This window comes from Nilaparvata lugens, chromosome 10, assembly GCF_014356525.2.
Source record: "Nilaparvata lugens isolate BPH chromosome 10, ASM1435652v1, whole genome shotgun sequence".
Lineage (NCBI taxonomy): Eukaryota > Metazoa > Arthropoda > Insecta > Hemiptera > Delphacidae > Nilaparvata > Nilaparvata lugens.
The window spans coordinates 26,888,708-26,909,448 of record NC_052513.1 but is presented as its reverse complement, the minus strand read 5'-3'; the positions used below and the strand labels follow the sequence as shown (position 1 = coordinate 26,909,448).

The window sequence follows — 20,741 nt, the reverse complement described above, 5'->3', positions numbered from 1 at the left end:
ATCCTATTAGCCCTACCAACCAAAGAATGGACATGGGGAGCAAAACTCAGAGAAGAATCAAACAATACACCCAGATCCTTGAAAATATCGACTCTAGAGAGTTGAAAGCCGTTAATTCTATAATTGAAAATAGGATAATTCAGCTTACGAGTGAAGACCATAAATTTACATTTGCCAACATTGAGATCGAGGCCGTTATCCGTGCACCACCCCGAGACAAAATCCAGGTCACTTTGCAGCAGAACAGAGTCATTATGGCAATCAATCCTCCTGTAGATCTTCAAGTCATCAGCAAACATCAAACAATTGGATTGCAACAGGCAGCCAGGTAGGTCATTAATAAACATTAAGAACAACAAAGGACCCAAATTACTACCCTGAGGCACACCAGAAGAACTGACATAAGTGCTAGATTTCAAATTCAAGACAGAAACATAATTAAGACGATCACTCAGGTAGTCAGAAAAGAAACTAACAAGCTGAGGCACCAAACCAAAACTAGATAATTTGCAAACAAGCCGCTTATGACTGATTCTATCAAAAGCCTTGGAAAAGTCAGTGTATACTACATCCACTCTACCCCCAACATCAAGCGCCTCTGAAACATCAGCTGTGAACTCAAGCAAGTTAGTTGTGGTTGAGCGACCCCTCAGGAAACCATGCTGACTATTAGATAAAAAGGGACTAATATGACAAATCACACAATCATAAAGCACTCTCTCAAATACCTTAGCAAAAGGTGACAATTGAGTTATTGGGCGGAAGTTGGATATGTCATTCCTTCTTCCAGACTTAAATATGGGAATAACCTTACCAATTTTCCATCTGGTGGGGAACACTGAAGACCTCAAGGACAGATCAAAGATGAACTTCATGGGAGGACCCAGTATTTCAGCACAACCCTTTACAATAAATGGAGGAACATTGTCAGGGCCACAGCCAGAACTAGGTCTCAGATTACCATTGCTGCCAATATTGTACTCAGGTCAATAGAACCAATTGAAAGGGAAGGGATATTAATTCCAGGATTGATGTTGCCATCGTCGACATCAGCCAAGTGTGTGTCATCAGAAAAAACTGAAGAAAAATATTGAGCGAAGCCATCCGGTAAATTAAGAACAACAGGTCTATATTACTCTTCAATTGAAGAATGGCGACATTTTTCTCTTGAAGCTCCATTTAGACAAGCAAAAGAGATCCACCTGACCATCACAGCAGAGGAATATACGAGGAATACGATTCATTGGTGAGTAATAATGACCAACCGTGTTACATCTACAGATTGAGAACTCTTGCCGATTACGATTATTGAAGACAGGAACCTTAAAATTCAGCCTTGCCAACAGATTAGGACTGCTCACGGAACCGTTCACAAGACCATAGAGGAATAAACAAGAAAGTACCTTCCGTCTGGATGCCAAAGTCTCAAAGCCGAACATGCTGCGCAACACACCAGTTGGAAACCCCAAAGGACAAGGACGATTCTGTTTTCTACAAAATAACAATCTCAAAAATTTATTCTGAACAATTTCAATCTCATGTATCAGACCCACCAGATGGGGATCCCAACCACCGCGCAATATTCAAGCAAGCTCCGAACAAGGCTAGGAAAGAGAGCCATCAAGCCTTCAACATCTCTGAACCCAGCCGTAGATCTCATGATGAAACCCAGCATCCTATTAGCCCTACCAACCAAAGAATGGACATGGGAGCAAAACTCAGAGAAGAATCAAACAATACACCCAGATCCTTGAAAATATCGACTCTAGAGAGTTGAAAGCCGTTAATTCTATAATTGAAAATAGGATAATTCAGCTTACGAGTGAAGACCATAAATTTACATTTGCCAACATTGAGATCGAGGCCGTTATCCGTGCACCACCCCGAGACAGAATCCAGGTCACTTTGCAGCAGAACAGAGTCATTATGGCAATCAATCCTCCTGTAGATCTTCAAGTCATCAGCAAACATCAAACAATTGGATTGCAACAGGCAGCCAGGTAGGTCATTAATAAACATTAAGAACAACAAAGGACCCAAATTACTACCCTGAGGCACACCAGAAGAACTGACATAAGTGCTAGATTTCAAATTCAAGACAGAAACATAATTAAGACGATCACTCAGGTAGTCAGAAAAGAAACTAACAAGCTGAGGCACCAAACCAAAACTAGATAATTTGCAAACAAGCCGCTTATGACTGATTCTATCAAAAGCCTTGGAAAAGTCAGTGTATACTACATCCACTCTACCCCCAACATCAAGCGCCTCTGAAACATCAGCTGTGAACTCAAGCAAGTTAGTTGTGGTTGAGCGACCCCTCAGGAAACCATGCTGACTATTAGATAAAAAGGGACTAATATGACAAATCACACAATCATAAAGCACTCTCTCAAATACCTTAGCAAAAGGTGACAATTGAGTTATTGGGCGGAAGTTGGATATGTCATTCCTTCTTCCAGACTTAAATATGGGAATAACCTTACCAATTTTCCATCTGGTGGGGAACACTGAAGACCTCAAGGACAGATCAAAGATGAACTTCATGGGAGGACCCAGTATTTCAGCACAACCCTTTACAATAAATGGAGGAACATTGTCAGGGCCACAGCCAGAACTAGGTCTCAGATTACCATTGCTGCCAATATTGTACTCAGGTCAATAGAACCAATTGAAAGGGAAGGGATATTAATTCCAGGATTGATGTTGCCATCGTCGACATCAGCCAAGTGTGTGTCATCAGAAAAAACTGAAGAAAAATATTGAGCGAAGCCATCCGGCAAATCATGCAAACCAAAAACCTGGTCACCCAAATGCATACCTTCATGAGTAGAGCCATTAGTTCTCCTTGAGTTGACAAAACCCCAAAAGCTCTTGACATCACTTTTGATACCCGACTCCACCCTGGATATATAGTTACTATATTGCCGAGCAATCAACTGCTTGACCCGAGTTCTCAAGCTTTTAAATTGTTCCAAGTGGTATAAAGAGAAACTCTTCTTTTTAGCACACCTATCCTTCCTTTTCATTAATCCTATTATTTCAGCATTAAACCATGGTGGATATTTAGTGCCTCCCGGCCTGACCCTCCTCTTTGGCACACAATTATCAAAGCACTCATAGATGAAGTTGTAAAATATATCAACAGCTTCATCCACACCAGAAGAATTATAAATGAGTTCCCAATGACAATCTCTCAACTGAGTATAAAGCATGAGATAGTCCGCCCTCCTGAAGTCATACAGTTCAATACAATTCGAACGGGAATTAGGAAATGTGGACAACATCTGAACTGTAATGACAAGCGATGGATGGTGAGCATCCTCTGGAACCAGGAAATAATCACAACGCTCGACATTATTTATTTATTTATTTATTTATTTATTTATTTATTTATTTATTTATTTATTTATTTATTTATTTATTTATTTATTTATTTATTTATTTATCTATCTATTTATTTATTTATTCTTACAAAAATCTAGGAGTGCAACAGGCATAACAGCCCAAAACGCACTCATGAATACAGGAAATACATTATAAAAAATTATTACAAAAAAATAGATATATATAAATACTAGAAAATTAATAAAAGAGAATGTTTAAATGGTACATGTGAAAAACAGAAAAGAAAAATAGTATAATAGCTACTCTGAAAAAGAAAAGAACAATGTTAAAGGTAAATGATAAAATTTGAATTTTGATTATTCAATAAGGTCAATCATAACCACATAAAATAACAACATATAACCTACGTATTACATATGGTTCTAAGAGAAGTGATAAAATAACTAGACAAAAAGGGATCAAAAGGGAAGTGGAAAAAATATTAAAAGTTAGTTAGTGGAAAAAGGGTGACCATGGAGAGAACAAAAAAAAGGCCATTGTGAACCAGAGTAAATTAAGAACAACAGGTCTATATTACTCTTCAATTGAAGAATGGCGACATTTTTCTCTTGAAGCTCCATTTAGACAAGCAAAAGAGATCCACCTGACCATCACAGCAGAGGAATATACGAGGAATACGATTCATTGGTGAGTAATAATGACCAACCGTGTTACATCTACAGATTGAGAACTCTTGCCGATTACGATTATTGAAGACAGGAACCTTAAAATTCAGCCTTGCCAACAGATTAGGACTGCTCACGGAACCGTTCACAAGACCATAGAGGAATAAACAAGAAAGTACCTTCCGTCTGGATGCCAAAGTCTCAAAGCCGAACATGCTGCGCAACACACCAGTTGGAAACCCCAAAGGACAAGGACGATTCTGTTTTCTACAAAATAACAATCTCAAAAATTTATTCTGAACAATTTCAATCTCATGTATCAGACCCACCAGATGGGGATCCCAAACCACCGCGCAATATTCAAGCAAGCTCCGAACAAGGCTAGGAAAGAGAGCCATCAAGCCTTCAACATCTCTGAACCCAGCCGTAGATCTCATGATGAAACCCAGCATCCTATTAGCCCTACCAACCAAAGAATGGACATGGGGAGCAAAACTCAGAGAAGAATCAAACAATACACCCAGATCCTTGAAAATATCGACTCTAGAGAGTTGAAAGCCGTTAATTCTATAATTGAAAATAGGATAATTCAGCTTACGAGTGAAGACCATAAATTTACATTTGCCAACATTGAGATCGAGGCCGTTATCCGTGCACCACCCCGAGACAAAATCCAGGTCACTTTGCAGCAGAACAGAGTCATTATGGCAATCAATCCTCCTGTAGATCTTCAAGTCATCAGCAAACATCAAACAATTGGATTGCAACAGGCAGCCAGGTAGGTCATTAATAAACATTAAGAACAACAAAGGACCCAAATTACTACCCTGAGGCACACCAGAAGAACTGACATAAGTGCTAGATTTCAAATTCAAGACAGAAACATAATTAAGACGATCACTCAGGTAGTCAGAAAAGAAACTAACAAGCTGAGGCACCAAACCAAAACTAGATAATTTGCAAACAAGCCGCTTATGACTGATTCTATCAAAAGCCTTGGAAAAGTCAGTGTATACTACATCCACTCTACCCCCAACATCAAGCGCCTCTGAAACATCAGCTGTGAACTCAAGCAAGTTAGTTGTGGTTGAGCGACCCCTCAGGAAACCATGCTGACTATTAGATAAAAAGGGACTAATATGACAAATCACACAATCATAAAGCACTCTCTCAAATACCTTAGCAAAAGGTGACAATTGAGTTATTGGGCGGAAGTTGGATATGTCATTCCTTCTTCCAGACTTAAATATGGGAATAACCTTACCAATTTTCCATCTGGTGGGGAACACTGAAGACCTCAAGGACAGATCAAAGATGAACTTCATGGGAGGACCCAGTATTTCAGCACAACCCTTTACAATAAATGGAGGAACATTGTCAGGGCCACAGCCAGAACTAGGTCTCAGATTACCAATTGCTGCCAATATTGTACTCAGGTCAATAGAACCAATTGAAAGGGAAGGGATATTAATTCCAGGATTGATGTTGCCATCGTCGACATCAGCCAAGTGTGTGTCATCAGAAAAAACTGAAGAAAAATATTGAGCGAAGCCATCCGGCAAATCATGCAAACCAAAAACCTGGTCACCCAAATGCATACCTTCATGAGTAGAGCCATTAGTTCTCCTTGAGTTGACAAAACCCCAAAAGCTCTTGACATCACTTTTGATACCCGACTCCACCCTGGATATATAGTTACTATATTGCCGAGCAATCAACTGCTTGACCCGAGTTCTCAAGCTTTTAAATTGTTCCAAGTGGTATAAAGAGAAACTCTTCTTTTTAGCACACCTATCCTTCCTTTTCATTAATCCTATTATTTCAGCATTAAACCATGGTGGATATTTAGTGCCTCCCGGCCTGACCCTCCTCTTTGGCACACAATTATCAAAGCACTCATAGATGAAGTTGTAAAATATATCAACAGCTTCATCCACACCAGAAGAATTATAAATGAGTTCCCAATGACAATCTCTCAACTGAGTATAAAGCATGAGATAGTCCGCCCTCCTGAAGTCATACAGTTCAATACAATTCGAACGGGAATTAGGAAATGTGGACAACATCTGAACTGTAATGACAAGCGATGGATGGTGAGCATCCTCTGGAACCAGGAAATAATCACAACGCTCGACATTAATGTCAATGCTGGAAAAGACCAAGTCCAAGATACGATTATTACAATTAAGAACTGTATTACAGAGAGCCAGCTCATAAAAGTTAACGAAAGAGGCCAATCTTCTGGCAGAAGGAGAGCCCAGCTCCAAACAATACCTATCATTGGTAATTTCAGGTAAGTTAAAATCCCCCAAAAAGATCAACTTATCACCAATAGCTGCATAACAAGATTCCAGGTGACTCAAATAGGTATCGAAGTACTGAAAGCTAGAAGAGCAAGGAATGTAAACAGCGATTACTGTATGGCTAACACCCTCAAAGTTGATATTGACACCAAGACTCTCGTACGGATCAAGAGTTAAACAGGGACATAGATTAGAGCGAACCCTACGATTAACAGCAATCAGGACCCCACCGCCCATACCTTGTGGCCTATCTCTCCGATAAATAATATAGGAGTCGGTGAACAACTCACTGTCCATGATTCCATTACACAACCACGTCTCAGTGATAACAATAACATCATAATCAGAAGCCAGGAGTGAAGTCAGAAATGAGTGTGTCTTTGTCCTCAAACCTCTAACATTTTGATAGTATATTGATAAATATTTATGCTGCTCATTCACTCTCTCCATGACAGTAACAATTTTTAATAAATAGAAGAAAAACAAATAGAATGATTGGATGGTAATAGTACTATTAAAATTGAAAGTACAAATTAAAATAGAATAAAAACAGTTAAGATATGGAATAAGATGAACGGATAAACCCATTCCGCACTCATCACCGATAATTCATTAATGCATGAAATCAAACTGACTGATAAACCACTCACCTGCAGCAGAATATTAACTCACATAAGCAAAGAAATAATATAAAAAAGGGAGCCTATAAAAATGAAACAAGATAAATACTATTATGCGATATTAAAACAAATAAATAATAATAAAAACATTCATTCCATGCATGACATCAAACAGATTGTTAGAGCCATTCACCTGCAGTTGCATATTCACTTTCATAACCAAAGAAAGAATATTAATTATTAATAGAGACAGCCCATTAAATATGCATGCACACAATATAAAAACAAGAAATAAATAAAAAACTGATAAACAATAACAAGAATACTCAATCAAAATAGTTCACTCAAAGCACGAGATCAAACTGATTGTTCATTTTAAAGTTTATTCAATTAGAATAACCAATTATTGCGAAGTGTCAGCAAATCGAGAAAAGGGCAGCAAATCGTCGTCCGATTGAATCACAGATACAGGTCCACCGTCCACAACCCTTGCCTTGATTCTTCCAGCTCGATCCACCCACAGGTATTTGATTTTAGCGGCTTTCACCAGCTGTCTGGCCTTCCCGAACAGGACTCTACGCTTTGCCGTTAACGATGCGTTGATGAATATGTGATTGGCTCCAGTCAGACCAACATCACGTGTAGTTAGAACTCCCTTATCCTTCTTCAACTGAATGAAGTCCTCCGCATCCTCCCTCCTCGTGAACTTTACTATTATCCCAGGTGTAGCTTGATTGTTGCGCTTTTTCAGTCGATGACAACAGCTGACTGCCTCGTAGCCCTTTTTAAATTTAATTGCTTTCCCTACATCCTGGAATAGCTTTTGCAAATTTTCATTTCTCGCCTCGGGAACACCGTGTATTTCGATACATTCTCTACGCGAATATTGTTCCAAATCATCAAAATCACTACTGAGTTTAATCACTTTATGCTTCAATTCTACATTTTCGGAACGGAGACACTTGATAGTTTCATTCTGACTAGCGATAGTCTTCTGCAATTCTTTCAGGAGCTCATTATTACTAGCAAGATTAGCACTAATAGGAAGCAAGGAGTTTGAGATTTTTTCGTCCATTTGAACAATAAACTCTTTCAAACAGTCCGAGATCAACACTTTGACTCGATCCAAAGTCAGCGGTTCAGTCACGAAAGCATCAGTGTAATCAAATGAATCGACATTACTCACCGAAATATCACCTTCCGTCAATGAGCGATTAAGTCTCTTCATTTTAAGGCATTTACTACACGACCACGGCTTACCAGCGATATGTTGCAGTTCAACAGCGGTGAGATTTACACACTTAGCATGGTACATGTCCTTACATTGACCACATTTGATTTTATCCTTCTCGGTCCTCGCAAGGACTACGGAGCAAATCCCGCATGCACTCATACCGTCTACAAGTGGAAGAAGTAGTTACAACGAAGAAATAGTCACTTTAACAAATTATATTTGAGTACGGAATTAGGTTAGATTTACTAGAACAACATTGAACGAGTGAAAGACGACAGGCACAAATTGAGAGATAACGAGATAACGAGAGCAAAACAAAATTCGTCCGTTCTTCACAAAGTCCGTAGACTGTACTATCCGTATCCGTACACTATATTATAAGAATATGCTGAAGATTATTATAGAGATGACATTTTTTCACGCTATTATTTCAAAATTCTAAACTCAACTAACCTAAAACTCTATTCATAACTAGAAAACAGAGCAGACGACGCAAACACAAGCGGTGCACCCTACTTGCATATTTAGCGCTTCCGTAAGCTATAAAAACAAAGTAAGACTACAAAAGCGAATCAGCTGATGAAAAATCTTTAAAAAACGTGAGCATTTGCTCTAGAGTTCAGGAGCATAAGGTAAGGTAAAGCTTATTCATATAAAAATGAGCAAATGCTTTTGCTTCTACCTTTTGCTCATGAGCAAAACCTTATGCTCCATGCTCTTGCTCATGAGCATTTGCTCTTCTTTTTCTTCTGTCCTTCATCTAACGGTATTCTTATCCTTGTTTTCTTCTTTTCACTTCTTCTTGCTCTTACTGTTCTCTGATCCTTCCTCTCTTACTAATCTTTTATTTTTAATCTAGTATCAGGTTGAATTTGTTATTCCACTTAATCGATAAATAACCGTTGTAGTAGAATTCATAAAGGGATCAAAATTGAGATTCAAAAATATTGGAAAAGAGCTGCTAGAACGCCCTTATGTCAAGGACCGGAACAGGCAGGTCATGTCTAAACCGTGGTTGGCAGAAGGCAAAAGAATATTAGGATAAGGAGAAGGATGAAGGAGAAGTGAAGATTCATCAGAATATAAGGAGTAGGAGAAGGAGAAGGATGAAGGAGAAGTGAAGATTCATCAGAATGTAAGGAGTAGTAGAAGGAGAAGGATGAAGGAGAAGTGAAGATTCATCAGAATATAAGGAGTAGGAAAAAGAGAAGGATGAAGGAGAAGTGAAGATTCATCAGAATATAAGGAGTAGGAGAAGGAGAAGGATGAAGGAGGAGTGAAGATTCATCAGAATATAAGAAGTAGGAGAAGGAGAAGGATGAAGGAGAAGTGAAGATTCATCAGAATATAAGGAGTAGGAGAAGGAGAAGGATGAAGGAGAAGTGAAGATTCACTTCATATTTTCAAGATTAGTTAATGGGAAGTTGGGAAATCATGATTAACTTAGGAATACTGACTATTTGAAGTGAATCTCACTATAACTGAATGTATAGAACCACCTGCACTCTACAAACTTGCTGTCCAACATGCTATAACCTTAACAATAACAACACATAAGTCATCAAACAAGCATCCATACGGAAAATACAGTAACTGCTTTGTGAACGCAACAAAGTTGAGTAATGGCAGTTTAGAGCTTCTCAATCAAGCGTTGATTGTCGGGGAGTTACAGTAATACTTGTTCAACAATCCGCAGATGGTTATGGGGCTAATTCTGCTCTCCTAACTCCTGCCGCCATTCCACATGATTGATTGTTCAGGGTCTTAGAACACCTTCTTGTGCGTCCTCTCTAACTATATCTCCACCTATTTATCTCTATCCTTCCTCTCCTCCTCCCTACCTTACTGCTAATATTCTCTTTTCTCTCTCCTCCTTACTCTTATTCTTATAAATTTCCCTCTACTCATCTTCTCTTCTTTCTTCTCTTACTCCCACTCCTTCTCCTTTCTCCCTCACTTATCGCTTTTCCTCTTTTTTCTCGATCTTACTCTCCTCTCCTATTTATTCCTCTCTTTTTTCTCCTCCCCTTACTTCCATACTGTTCACTTTTAGTATTCACTTCTTCTACTCTTTTTTTTGTGTTTCACCTCGTCTCTTTCTCACACCATCGCTCTCGTTTTGTCTCTCTCAATCCATCTACTCTACACATTATCCGAAGATGAATAGTTGTTTACAAGTGTACCACCGTGGCTTGTTCAAGCTGTTAAATCGCTGTATGGTGGCCGAAGATTTATGACCTATTGTTTCAGGCTTATACATTGTATGATCACAGGTGCCAAACTAATCATCATTTATGTGATCGATTCTGGTCATCATCATCATCATATATATCATTATATTATAAATCATATCATCATCATTATCATCTATATCTTTCTATTATTATATCATCATTCTCATATTTGTCATCAACATCATCATCATCACTTTATATCATTATAAATATTGTCATCACCGTTGTAACGTTTATAAATTCCTTTTAATGCTGTTATCAATCATCTAAATCCACTTCTCATAATATCACAATAGGATTCTATCAATTCGATTGGAATCGAATCGATTGTGTTCAAAGATTGAAATATTTAAAATTCTTGCTATCAAAGCATTATTACCTTCGTTTCATGATGGTGATATAAGATATAAGATATATATATATATAGTGGTTCTTTCAAAATGTTCCACTTGTGATTGATAGATTGATGTAGTGGCTCTTCCAATGATCCTCTCGTAATTAAGTTCTACTGAATATGTTGGATTCATTATACAAATGTACTATAGGTATTACAAGAATTGATAGTTATTTATGCCTTGTTTATAATGATAGTGAGTTGTTGTATTCTGCAATGATAGCTTGTTCCAATCAAACAAATTATTTATTTATCTATTTATTTATTCGTTGATATAATTACAAATCATATTAATATGATCGGGATAGAACAACAGGCATAACCCAAATAGGTTATGTTCTTACTGAGGAAATTTAAAGTTCTGTCCAAGAATATATATTAGCTAGAAATTTTGAATTTAGAATGATTAAAATACCAAATTATAGTCAAATTTTGCACTTGATATCATCGCACTTTACAATCTTCATTTGCTTCTTTCCATTTTTTTGCAAAGATTACCTAACTTCCCTGAAAAATTAGAAAACTTTTCTTTCAGACATAAATAGACCCAAACATCAAAGAGTGATTTTTTAAGTGTCTTCAATTTCCCATGAATTCAGACTTGATTGCTCACCCACACCACCAGACTCTTTCTGACCTGTGCCAATCGGATATTTTCTCATCAACTCAGGCCTAACTTCACTGCTGCATTTGAAGGGCTTCATGAAGAACGCGCTCCAATCATTCGAACCCTTTGTGATGTGGACTTGCCCTCTAATTTGTTTCGACCTGCAGGGCCACTTAGTCTATTTCAAAGGGATTTTCATTCTATTTACGTTGCTGAGTGGGTTTCCCACGCGGAAAATTGGATAAATTGGTCTAGACGTGGTTCGGGAAATTGGAAAAAGTCCAGGAATAGATACGGGCTATTTTTGTTCGGAGCGTAGGAGTTGTATTGAAGTTTTGTGAGTATAATTTTGGTTCGATCTTTTATGAAACTTGGTTGAACGTATTCTATTTGGAAGATTAGAACTATTGACTTACAGACTTCAAAACGTATTGAAACGACAACTACCATTCAAGTAGTTGATATCTGTAATTCAATAAATTTGACCTTCCCATAAGTCTGTGAAACAACAATGAATAAAAGGTTAAAAAAGTATAAGGTTTTGTCATGAGCAAATGAAAAAAAAAAAAAAAAAGGTAGAAGCAAAAGCATTTGCTCATTTTTATATGAATAAGCTTCACCTCATGCTCCTGAACTCTGGAACAAATGCTCACGTATTTAAAGATTTTTCATCAGCTGATTCGCTTTTGTAGCCTTACTTTGAGTCAACCAGCTAGCATGGCGTAATCTATATAATAAGAGAGAGTAGGGTTGTGTTTGTTCGTGTGTTCGTTTGTTCGCATCAAAACATGTCAACTTGTGGATTGCATACCGGAAAAACGGGAATGATTTAGATCTCCAAATTTTGAACATAGATTCTAAAAATATCAATCTCGTGCACCTGGAAGCCCAAATTTCAATTTTCCTTCTAGATTTTTCAGAATTAATGTTCAAATTCATCTATGCTACCGTAGGCTACATGAAGTTCCATAGCCCAAAGTGTGTCTTTTTATGAGCAGGTTATAAGACTATACCATTTACGAACGTCTATGTAGCGCAGCGGTAAAACGCTTGCTTACGGAGCGATGGTTCCTCGGTTCGAATCCCCGATGCTTCCCATTTTTTTTGTTCTTAATTTTTTCCCTCGAAACGTATTATTATCAATTATTTTTTGAAGGAATTTGTTTTCATTACTATTGAACTTGGATTTTATCAAATAATTATTTTTAATGTAAATTTTGCCACCAGTACAAATGAATTGGACATAGTCTTCATGCTGTAGGCCTATAATTGAATTTCATAAGAAAAACATGAATAGATCACAATAAAATAAGTAATAATTTATATTCTTCAGTTATAATGTACTATCAGACACGAATTCCCAGTGAAACGAGTATTTTAGGTATTTTGTTTGGAATTGGGAAAACAAAAGGCTGCCTGATTCAAATTGAGGAGGATCCTAATCGAACTAAAATTTATTGATGTATTGGAAAAATCAATATGATTCTGTGAGGTTTCCAAGTATTATGTATTCTTCAGTTTTCTATACTATAATAAAGGAAAGAACTGGCTTATACACGTAAGGAATAGGGAATTATGTTTGACGCATCATCACGTCTGAAATATACTCAACTGATTAATTTGAAATTTTGCATATAGATTCTTCATTAACCGAGGATGGTTATAGGCCTATTTTCAAATTTCGATTTTTTATTACGTCAAGTTTTCATTTTGCAGTTTTAAAATAGACCCTTGCGAAGCACGGGTTACCTACTAGTTTATTATAAAACTCTCAAATCGATTAGACTAGGATTAGAATTCGAACCAAAACTTCCCGAAGTCGACGACAGCCAGCATGGCGTAATTTTATAATTGGGAATACAGTAGTCAGACATGCATATTTGGCTTCTTTCTACTTCCGTCCGCCCCCACGCTATACAACTAGATAATCTACTGATAAGAGACCATCTCGTCAGTCCACTACTGTACAGTACACCCCTTGAAGACGCTACTATGCATAGCAATAACATTCGATCATCAAGCAGATTTGTATCCAGCTATTTGAGTCAACCAGCTAGCATGGCTTAATTTTGTAATTAGAAATACAACAGGCAGGCGTGCACATTCGGCTTCGTTCTACCTCCCCCCACCACCGCACCATTCAACTAGATAATCTACTGATAAGAGATCATCTCATCAGTCCACTACTGTACAGTAACTTCATCTCAACTGATTTGCTTTAATGTAATGCCGTTCTTCCAAACATTATGTAAAATGTTCATGCAATTTTAAAATAAATGGTATCAATGAAAAAATAAATGAATGATACAAATATTCAAATTGCTTGAGATGTACGTTGTTACAATCTACAGTTTATTGTAGGCTGTTAAACTGAAAGACAAAGTACAGTAGCATCTCTGTAAACAAGAATTTGGACGTCTTTGAAGTGTTCAAGACAAACCTCTTTAGTGGACTTATTGAACTACACCAAATGAATAAGTTTCTTATTGAACAAGAACTTGGAGCTACTCAAATCAAAGTGCGACCAAATAAGAAACTGGAATTATTTGCGGAGTGACTTGATTCATCTTCATGGAGTTTGCCATTACAATGCAGAGCAACCACAGCAAGGGGACAAAGAACGGCTTTGTCTTCAGAAGTTGGGGACTTGCTGGTGGTTTCCTGTCTCCGGAAAGGAAGTTGTGAGAGGAAGAGGAGGAAAGAGAGTAGGAGCAAGAGTGAAAGCAAGAGATGAGGAGGAAGGGGTAGGAATGAGACTGAGGACAAGAACAAGGAAGAAGGAAAGGAAGAAACAGTTGAAGGATTATGTGTTAAAGCTGAAGTCCTGAAAGAAAGAGATCCAGGAAAAAGTAGAAGCTAATGAGAAGAAAGGAAAATAGGGAGGAAAATTGAAGTGAGATGTGTAAAAGGAAGACGGAAAAGAGGAAAGGAGCAAAGAAGAAGACGGAAAAGGAAAATGGGGAGCAGGAAAGCAGAAAGACAAAGGAGAATGAAAAATGAGAAGGGAGAATGAAGTTAAAGATGTAGAGGAAGTTGTAATAACATGGAACTTGAGGAGAAAGAGAGAGAGAGTGTGTGTGCGTAAGAATGATTGAGAATGTGAGATACAATATGTAATCAGGTGTAATGAGTAGAAGAAGAGGAAAAGTAACAGGAGACAAAGGGAGAATGGAAAAATGGGAGAGGTAAAAAAGTTGAAGATGTACAGAAATATGGAATAACAGGAGAGTTGAGGAGAAAAACAGAGTGTGTAAGAATGAGTGAGAATGTGAGAGACAATATGTAATCAGGTGTAATGAGTAGAAGGAGAAGAAAAAGTAACAGGAACTGATGTGAGATACGTGAGTTTGGAATACAGGAGAGAAAAAGAGGAGAAAAAAGGTGTAGATCAGATTAGATTAGAATTCTTTATTCATGTATGCTGCAATATATACTGGTTTATACACTAACTTACATTAAATGACAGTATTGCTAACTATTTAACGAATTCTACAAAGTATGAAAAATTAATTTATGATATTAAAGATTAAATGCAATTATAATAACGATAATATAAAATTGTGAGGTAACTACATAATTTGGCAGTGTTTCAACAAATAATTGTCGATTCTCTGAGATGGATGTAGAATAATATTATTATAAGGGTGAGAGATGAGACAAGACAAGAAAGAAACAGGGTGAGGTAAAAGGATGAGATGAAACAGGTAGGAATATCATAGAGGACTTGATAATAATTGGGAAAAGATTGAATTGAAACTTGAGGTCGAGATAAGATTATGAGGAGTGGGAAAGAAGTAAGAGAAGCAGAACAAGAAAAAGGAAGAAGAGGGTGATAAGAGAAAGAAGAAAAATGTGATAAAGAACAAAGGGAGGAGTAACAAAGGAATGTGAAGAGGTAAGTGAGGTAGAGAACTTGGTATAGAAGATGGGTGAAAATGGTTAGGATGAATAATAATATATGGAATGAATAATAATGGGAAAATAGTATAGTATGAAGAGTGAGTAACAGAAGGGAAATTGAAAAAAGACAAATAATGGAATATTAGGATAGAAATGTGCCGTGCTTTGAATTTAGAAAGTTAATTTTGAATTTAGAATTTAGAAGCACACACAATATAACTTAATAAAAGGGATGCTTGATAAACATACCTAGTGCTAGAGAACGGGAAACCAGAAATGACAAGAGAGACAACGAAATAGAGAGAAGGTATCAATTATATTGTCACCTCTTACAGTGAATTCAACAATTAATAAAACAAAGAAGTTAATAAAACAAAGAAATCAATAAACAACAAATAAAACAAGAAGAAGAATTATGAAAACCGAAAATAAAATTACTAAATTTAGAAAGTTATCTCTGATATACTTAATTCGGTAATAACCTTCTCTGTATGCTCTACATTTTAAAAAGTTTTAGATTGAATCATAAAAGCTTAAAGGACTCTAATTTCAAAAGAGCAATTATTGAAAATTATCATAGATATGTCTCAGAAGTTAATCATAAATAACAATAAATATTTTAAGAAAAGATCCACATAAAATTCATAAAATTCTTAGAACATTAAATTTGAACACACTTGGAAACTTTAAAACACTATCAAATATTAATGATCCCCCCCAATAATATCTCAAAATTATGATTTAACAAAAGTCTAATTTCGCACGTTTTAATTGATTGAAAGTCTGTCGTCACTAAAACCCATTTTGTCACATCCGGAGTTCCTGGGACGTTCGTTTAATTTGGAAAAAAGTTGTTACCTCATAGCTGTTTCTTCAAATTGAATCTAGGCTCGGTGATCGAGCTCTACACGTCCAGATGGACAGGAGACAGCATACCCCAAGCTAGGACGGCCATCGATTCAGAGGCGTCTCAGCGGCTTAAAGACACACGTTCATGAACCCATGAAATGATAGATTCGTACGTTGATCCCATACTTGATGTTCCGTACTTACACCGCTGTTAGAATAAAATAAACTAGGATAAAACCAATTAACCTAACATCAGTTATATAATAAAATCAATAATAGAATTTATTTGTAATAAGGGTTACGCCCTATACACAAAGCGATGAGTACATAGTATTCCATAATAGGCCTACATAGTACATAATTCACAAGTTGATTGAACAACTTTCCATATCAACTTTCGAGTATAGTTGTTTAATATCAAAAAGATTCTCTTGAAAAATTATATGATATTTAGGTGATTTCTCCCTAATCAAAATCATTGAAATGATTTCAAATATGACAAATAAAGATGATAAAATTACTAATAGAATTAATCATAAAATACAGTCTCTGAAAATCTCACAAATTGACAGATCTATTTTTATAAATAATAATAGCTTTCTCTTCAGAATAATACAAGCCAAAAATATCTTAATTCCTTCTAATAGGCACTCTATATTTCTACAAAACATATACCATTCATTTTCTTACAACATTTTTCAGTTTGAATTACCATTTCCATCTTCCATTCAAATCAAAAGGACTATTCTCAATTTTTACACTTTAATTACGGTACATTACAATAAATACTTTGATGGAAGCTTTCATTGAAGATAATTTCCTTAATTATATTATAAATCTATGACGTACCTTTAGTAGCGGTTATAGGAGAAAAATCTCCATTGTGAGGTTACAATTTGATACTCTCTCTCTCTCTTCTAATTAAAGCGACTACATAGGCAAAAGACTAAAAATGCTGCTGGAACAAAAGGTTCCAGAGCCAAACACTAAAAATCCTAAAGCTGGCATGGAAGCCATGGTTAACACCAAGTTCTGATCAGACTACATTATTTAGTACTGCTTATGTCGGAGGACAGACGCTGAGTGAAGCCACTTCGCTTTTCTCGTCTTGAGGTGGACAGCTGTGTGATCGTCCATACTAGATAGACCTAACCAACACCAACTGTGATTGGCAGTTACTATACTCTAGAAAAATTTCCACCAATAGAAAGGGACGTTACAACTACAATTTAAGATACATTCTCCCACCAAGTGACAGCTATTTTTCCTAGGCAGCTATAAATTCCTTGCCTTATAAGGTTGTGAACCAGACTTATATTCTAGGAAAATCGTTGATCTTCCCACAACTTCTACACACACACCTATAGAGTCGACACTACACAACGCAAAAAGCGAGGTTCATGAACTAGACTGTTGCTCCAGGAAAATTGATGTTATTCCTAGGATCCTAGCTTCTACGCACACACTTACAGAGTCAACACAACACAACACAGAAAAGCAGAACAGCACAATCCATTTTTATAACAGGCTAACTTCTCAGGCTAATTTGCATAATTCTCATCGCTCACAATTGTAACAATAAATATTGCTACAATACTCCCCCTTCTTGAGTGTGGAACACCGGGTTAAGTTGTAAAAAAATTTGGCAGAAAACAACGTGACAGTGCTATCGGTAACATCCTGTATAAGACCAATAACACCAAAAAGGAATTATCGACCTCAAAATTTCAAATAAAATACTAATAATGAATCTCAAACTAATCAAACTCGAACTACAATCATGTGAAAGCAACAAAATTTTAAATGAATTTCAAAGAACTAGCCATAAACATCAGGAGGAACAAGCAAAATAACCAAGTTCAAAATTTTTAAATAACCAAGTGGACTAGCAACAAATTTCGATCTCACAAAAGTTAAGACAAATCACCATGAAGGTAATCAACTAATTTGGAATAATCAAGATATCTAAGAAAACCTTGTGGAAAACTCGTAAAATTTTGCAACATAAGACACCAAAAAATTTTGTAAAGTCAACTAGAAATTGTGCAAAACCGGCTGCCAAACTCCACATCTAGACGGGCCCTGTCTCATATGAAGCTAAACAACCAGTAATAGACATCAATAAACAGTGACAAAATATTTAAAGAGACTCTCCAATCAATCCTCTGCTGTTAAGTTCATAATCAGATTATCCCATAGTTAACCTCAACAAAAAAATCAAAATAGAAACAACAAATTAAAAAAAATTATCAAATTATCACAATCATATGACCAGACCCTCATAACTCGACAAGTTGTTAAAATCGAGCAACTGACATTTGACGCATCTCACCACTGAAACAGCTGACGGCCGCCTCATGTCAAAGCAACCCTGACCTACGTATGCAACCGCTTTTCAATGTCATGAAGCCAATAACTACACAGAGTTAACTCACATGCAACGATGTTAGCAGCTTACGTATCATGATACACGTTGACCTAGATACACGTATCAACTTGCAACAAAACTCATATCACCCATTTATACTCTCCATCTCGTTCCTTGCAATTTCGTGCAACAAAATAACGTCGGTTTTAGCTAAAGATAAAGGACATCGCGAATTGTCCCACAATTACCCAGCAACACCTACGCTACAATTCTGAATTTTCCCTTTTGAAAAGACTAAGATCTTCACTGTTTCACCAACAGAGATACAACTATTCAGTACATCATTACCACTTAATTTCCGTTACTCATTACTCACTTGGGACAGCAACATTTGAGGACAATATACATACACCAGTATACCTACAATTTGTGCTTCCTATCACCTTGGCACAACCACAGTACAACAACTAATGGACCTTGGCAACTCAAAAAAAAAATAACTTACTACAATATTCTCTCAACACATCAAATTACTACTTACTATCTTCTCCTTGTATACTCAATTAAACTCATTTCTCCAGCACATGAAGAAATATGACAGTACAGAGCAAACGCCTAGGCCAATGATCATGATAACAGACACTGAATTACCTATCATAGAGAAAATTTTCCACTATCGACTAGTATATAACTGAACTAAGCTCCACCAAAAAATATTTGAACAAAATTTTATACTGCCTACCACACTCAAAGAAGAACCTTCAGAAACTCAAACCTTTATTTTAAGAATTCCATTGACAAAGACAAGCTAAAGCAAACAACATAAGCATTTTCCCAAGATTAATAAAAAAATAGTTCCATATTCTATAGTACTGAAACCTGTTCCATTTCCCGTTACATATTCCCTTTTTTTATCATCACAAAAGTTGTGAAAAATTGAGTTACCTAGATTTTCTTCCCGTTTCCTATTTTCTATTTTTTTTTTATTCAATCATTTTTCCACGTTTATGTTATATTAAAGAACTACTTTTCCTAATATTCTACCTTTTCCCGTTTCTTTCCCCTTTTAATATTAATCACTTTTGCTGCAATTATTATTATAGGACATGATTCTATATCCTGTCTATCTTATTCAATTATTATTCTTCACTTTATTATTACCCATCAAATAATATCTATAAAAATTCAAGGTCACCATACTAAACCAACACTATAATTTATTCAAAATCTCTAATTTTCCTCACAATACTGCAAAAAAATAATCGATTATCCTATCACCAAGTAAAATTAATTCTCATAATTAATTATCACCATACAATTCAAATATTATTATTTATTTTTAATTTCCCCAATTTCTCTGTATTGAAATAAATTACCTTCCACTGTCTGCATCACCAAATTAACTATAGCAGTATAATATTTATTATTATAAAATCCAAATTAAACTTTTCTCAATCTTTCTCTCATTTATTATACTCATTTCAAATTCACATTGACTTATTAATTGACAATATAACTTTTCCCATTTTATTAAAACTTTGATTTTCACTACCTACATTATTTAGGAAAAAAAAATGTTTATCCCAAGGAATTAAATAATAAATTTTGACAGTGTATTGTGGCCATTCCCAGCTATCAATCTAACGAACCTTTCAACTGAGGCTTACCCTAAAATTTCAAAAAAATCCTGATCTTGGTTAGCATTCCATCTATTTTCTTCAGACCCCCATAAATCTTCAGAAAGGAACCACACCAGTCACCAGAATAACCTAATTTTAGCTCATACTACTCTGAGTACCTTTTGCTAAAATTCTATCTTCCATTCCACAAATACAACAAGGATAGTCCCAGCTATTAACCTTGATTTGTCATATGGACCTCATCTGAGTAGTGCCCCTTACAACTGGCGACACTCACTCCAGATACTTAATTCATCAAACAAAACTACAACTTCAACAGATAAGATTTCTCACATCTACCTATCTTAGCTCAAAAAAAAAATTACCACAGCCAAAGGAAACGTTAACAAACCCTATCACGTCTGACAACTCTCTTTACAATGCCAGACCACAAAATACACCCTATATTTTTATAGCACATTACTGACCCTAACAATGAAATATTATCAAACAACTGAAATTCCAGTACTAATCAGATAACTAAATTTTGATAGACGAACATCTCAAACAATATAATAAAGGATAGACAATGTTTGTCTC

General features: G+C 36.1%; 1 protein-coding gene across 1 annotated transcript; it reads right to left on the bottom strand.

Moving 5' to 3' along the window:
* Positions 1-952: 952 nt before the first annotated feature.
* On the bottom strand, positions 953-6,920 carry LOC120353350. Its single transcript, XM_039436668.1, has 2 exons — positions 5,542-6,920; positions 953-1,077 (listed from the first exon to the last, which is right to left on the bottom strand). Exons 1-2 carry the CDS (start codon positions 6,902-6,904, stop codon positions 953-955), a joined length of 1,488 nt encoding a protein of 495 aa, XP_039292602.1. The 5' UTR covers positions 6,905-6,920.
* Between the last annotated feature and the right edge of the window lie 13,821 nt (positions 6,921-20,741).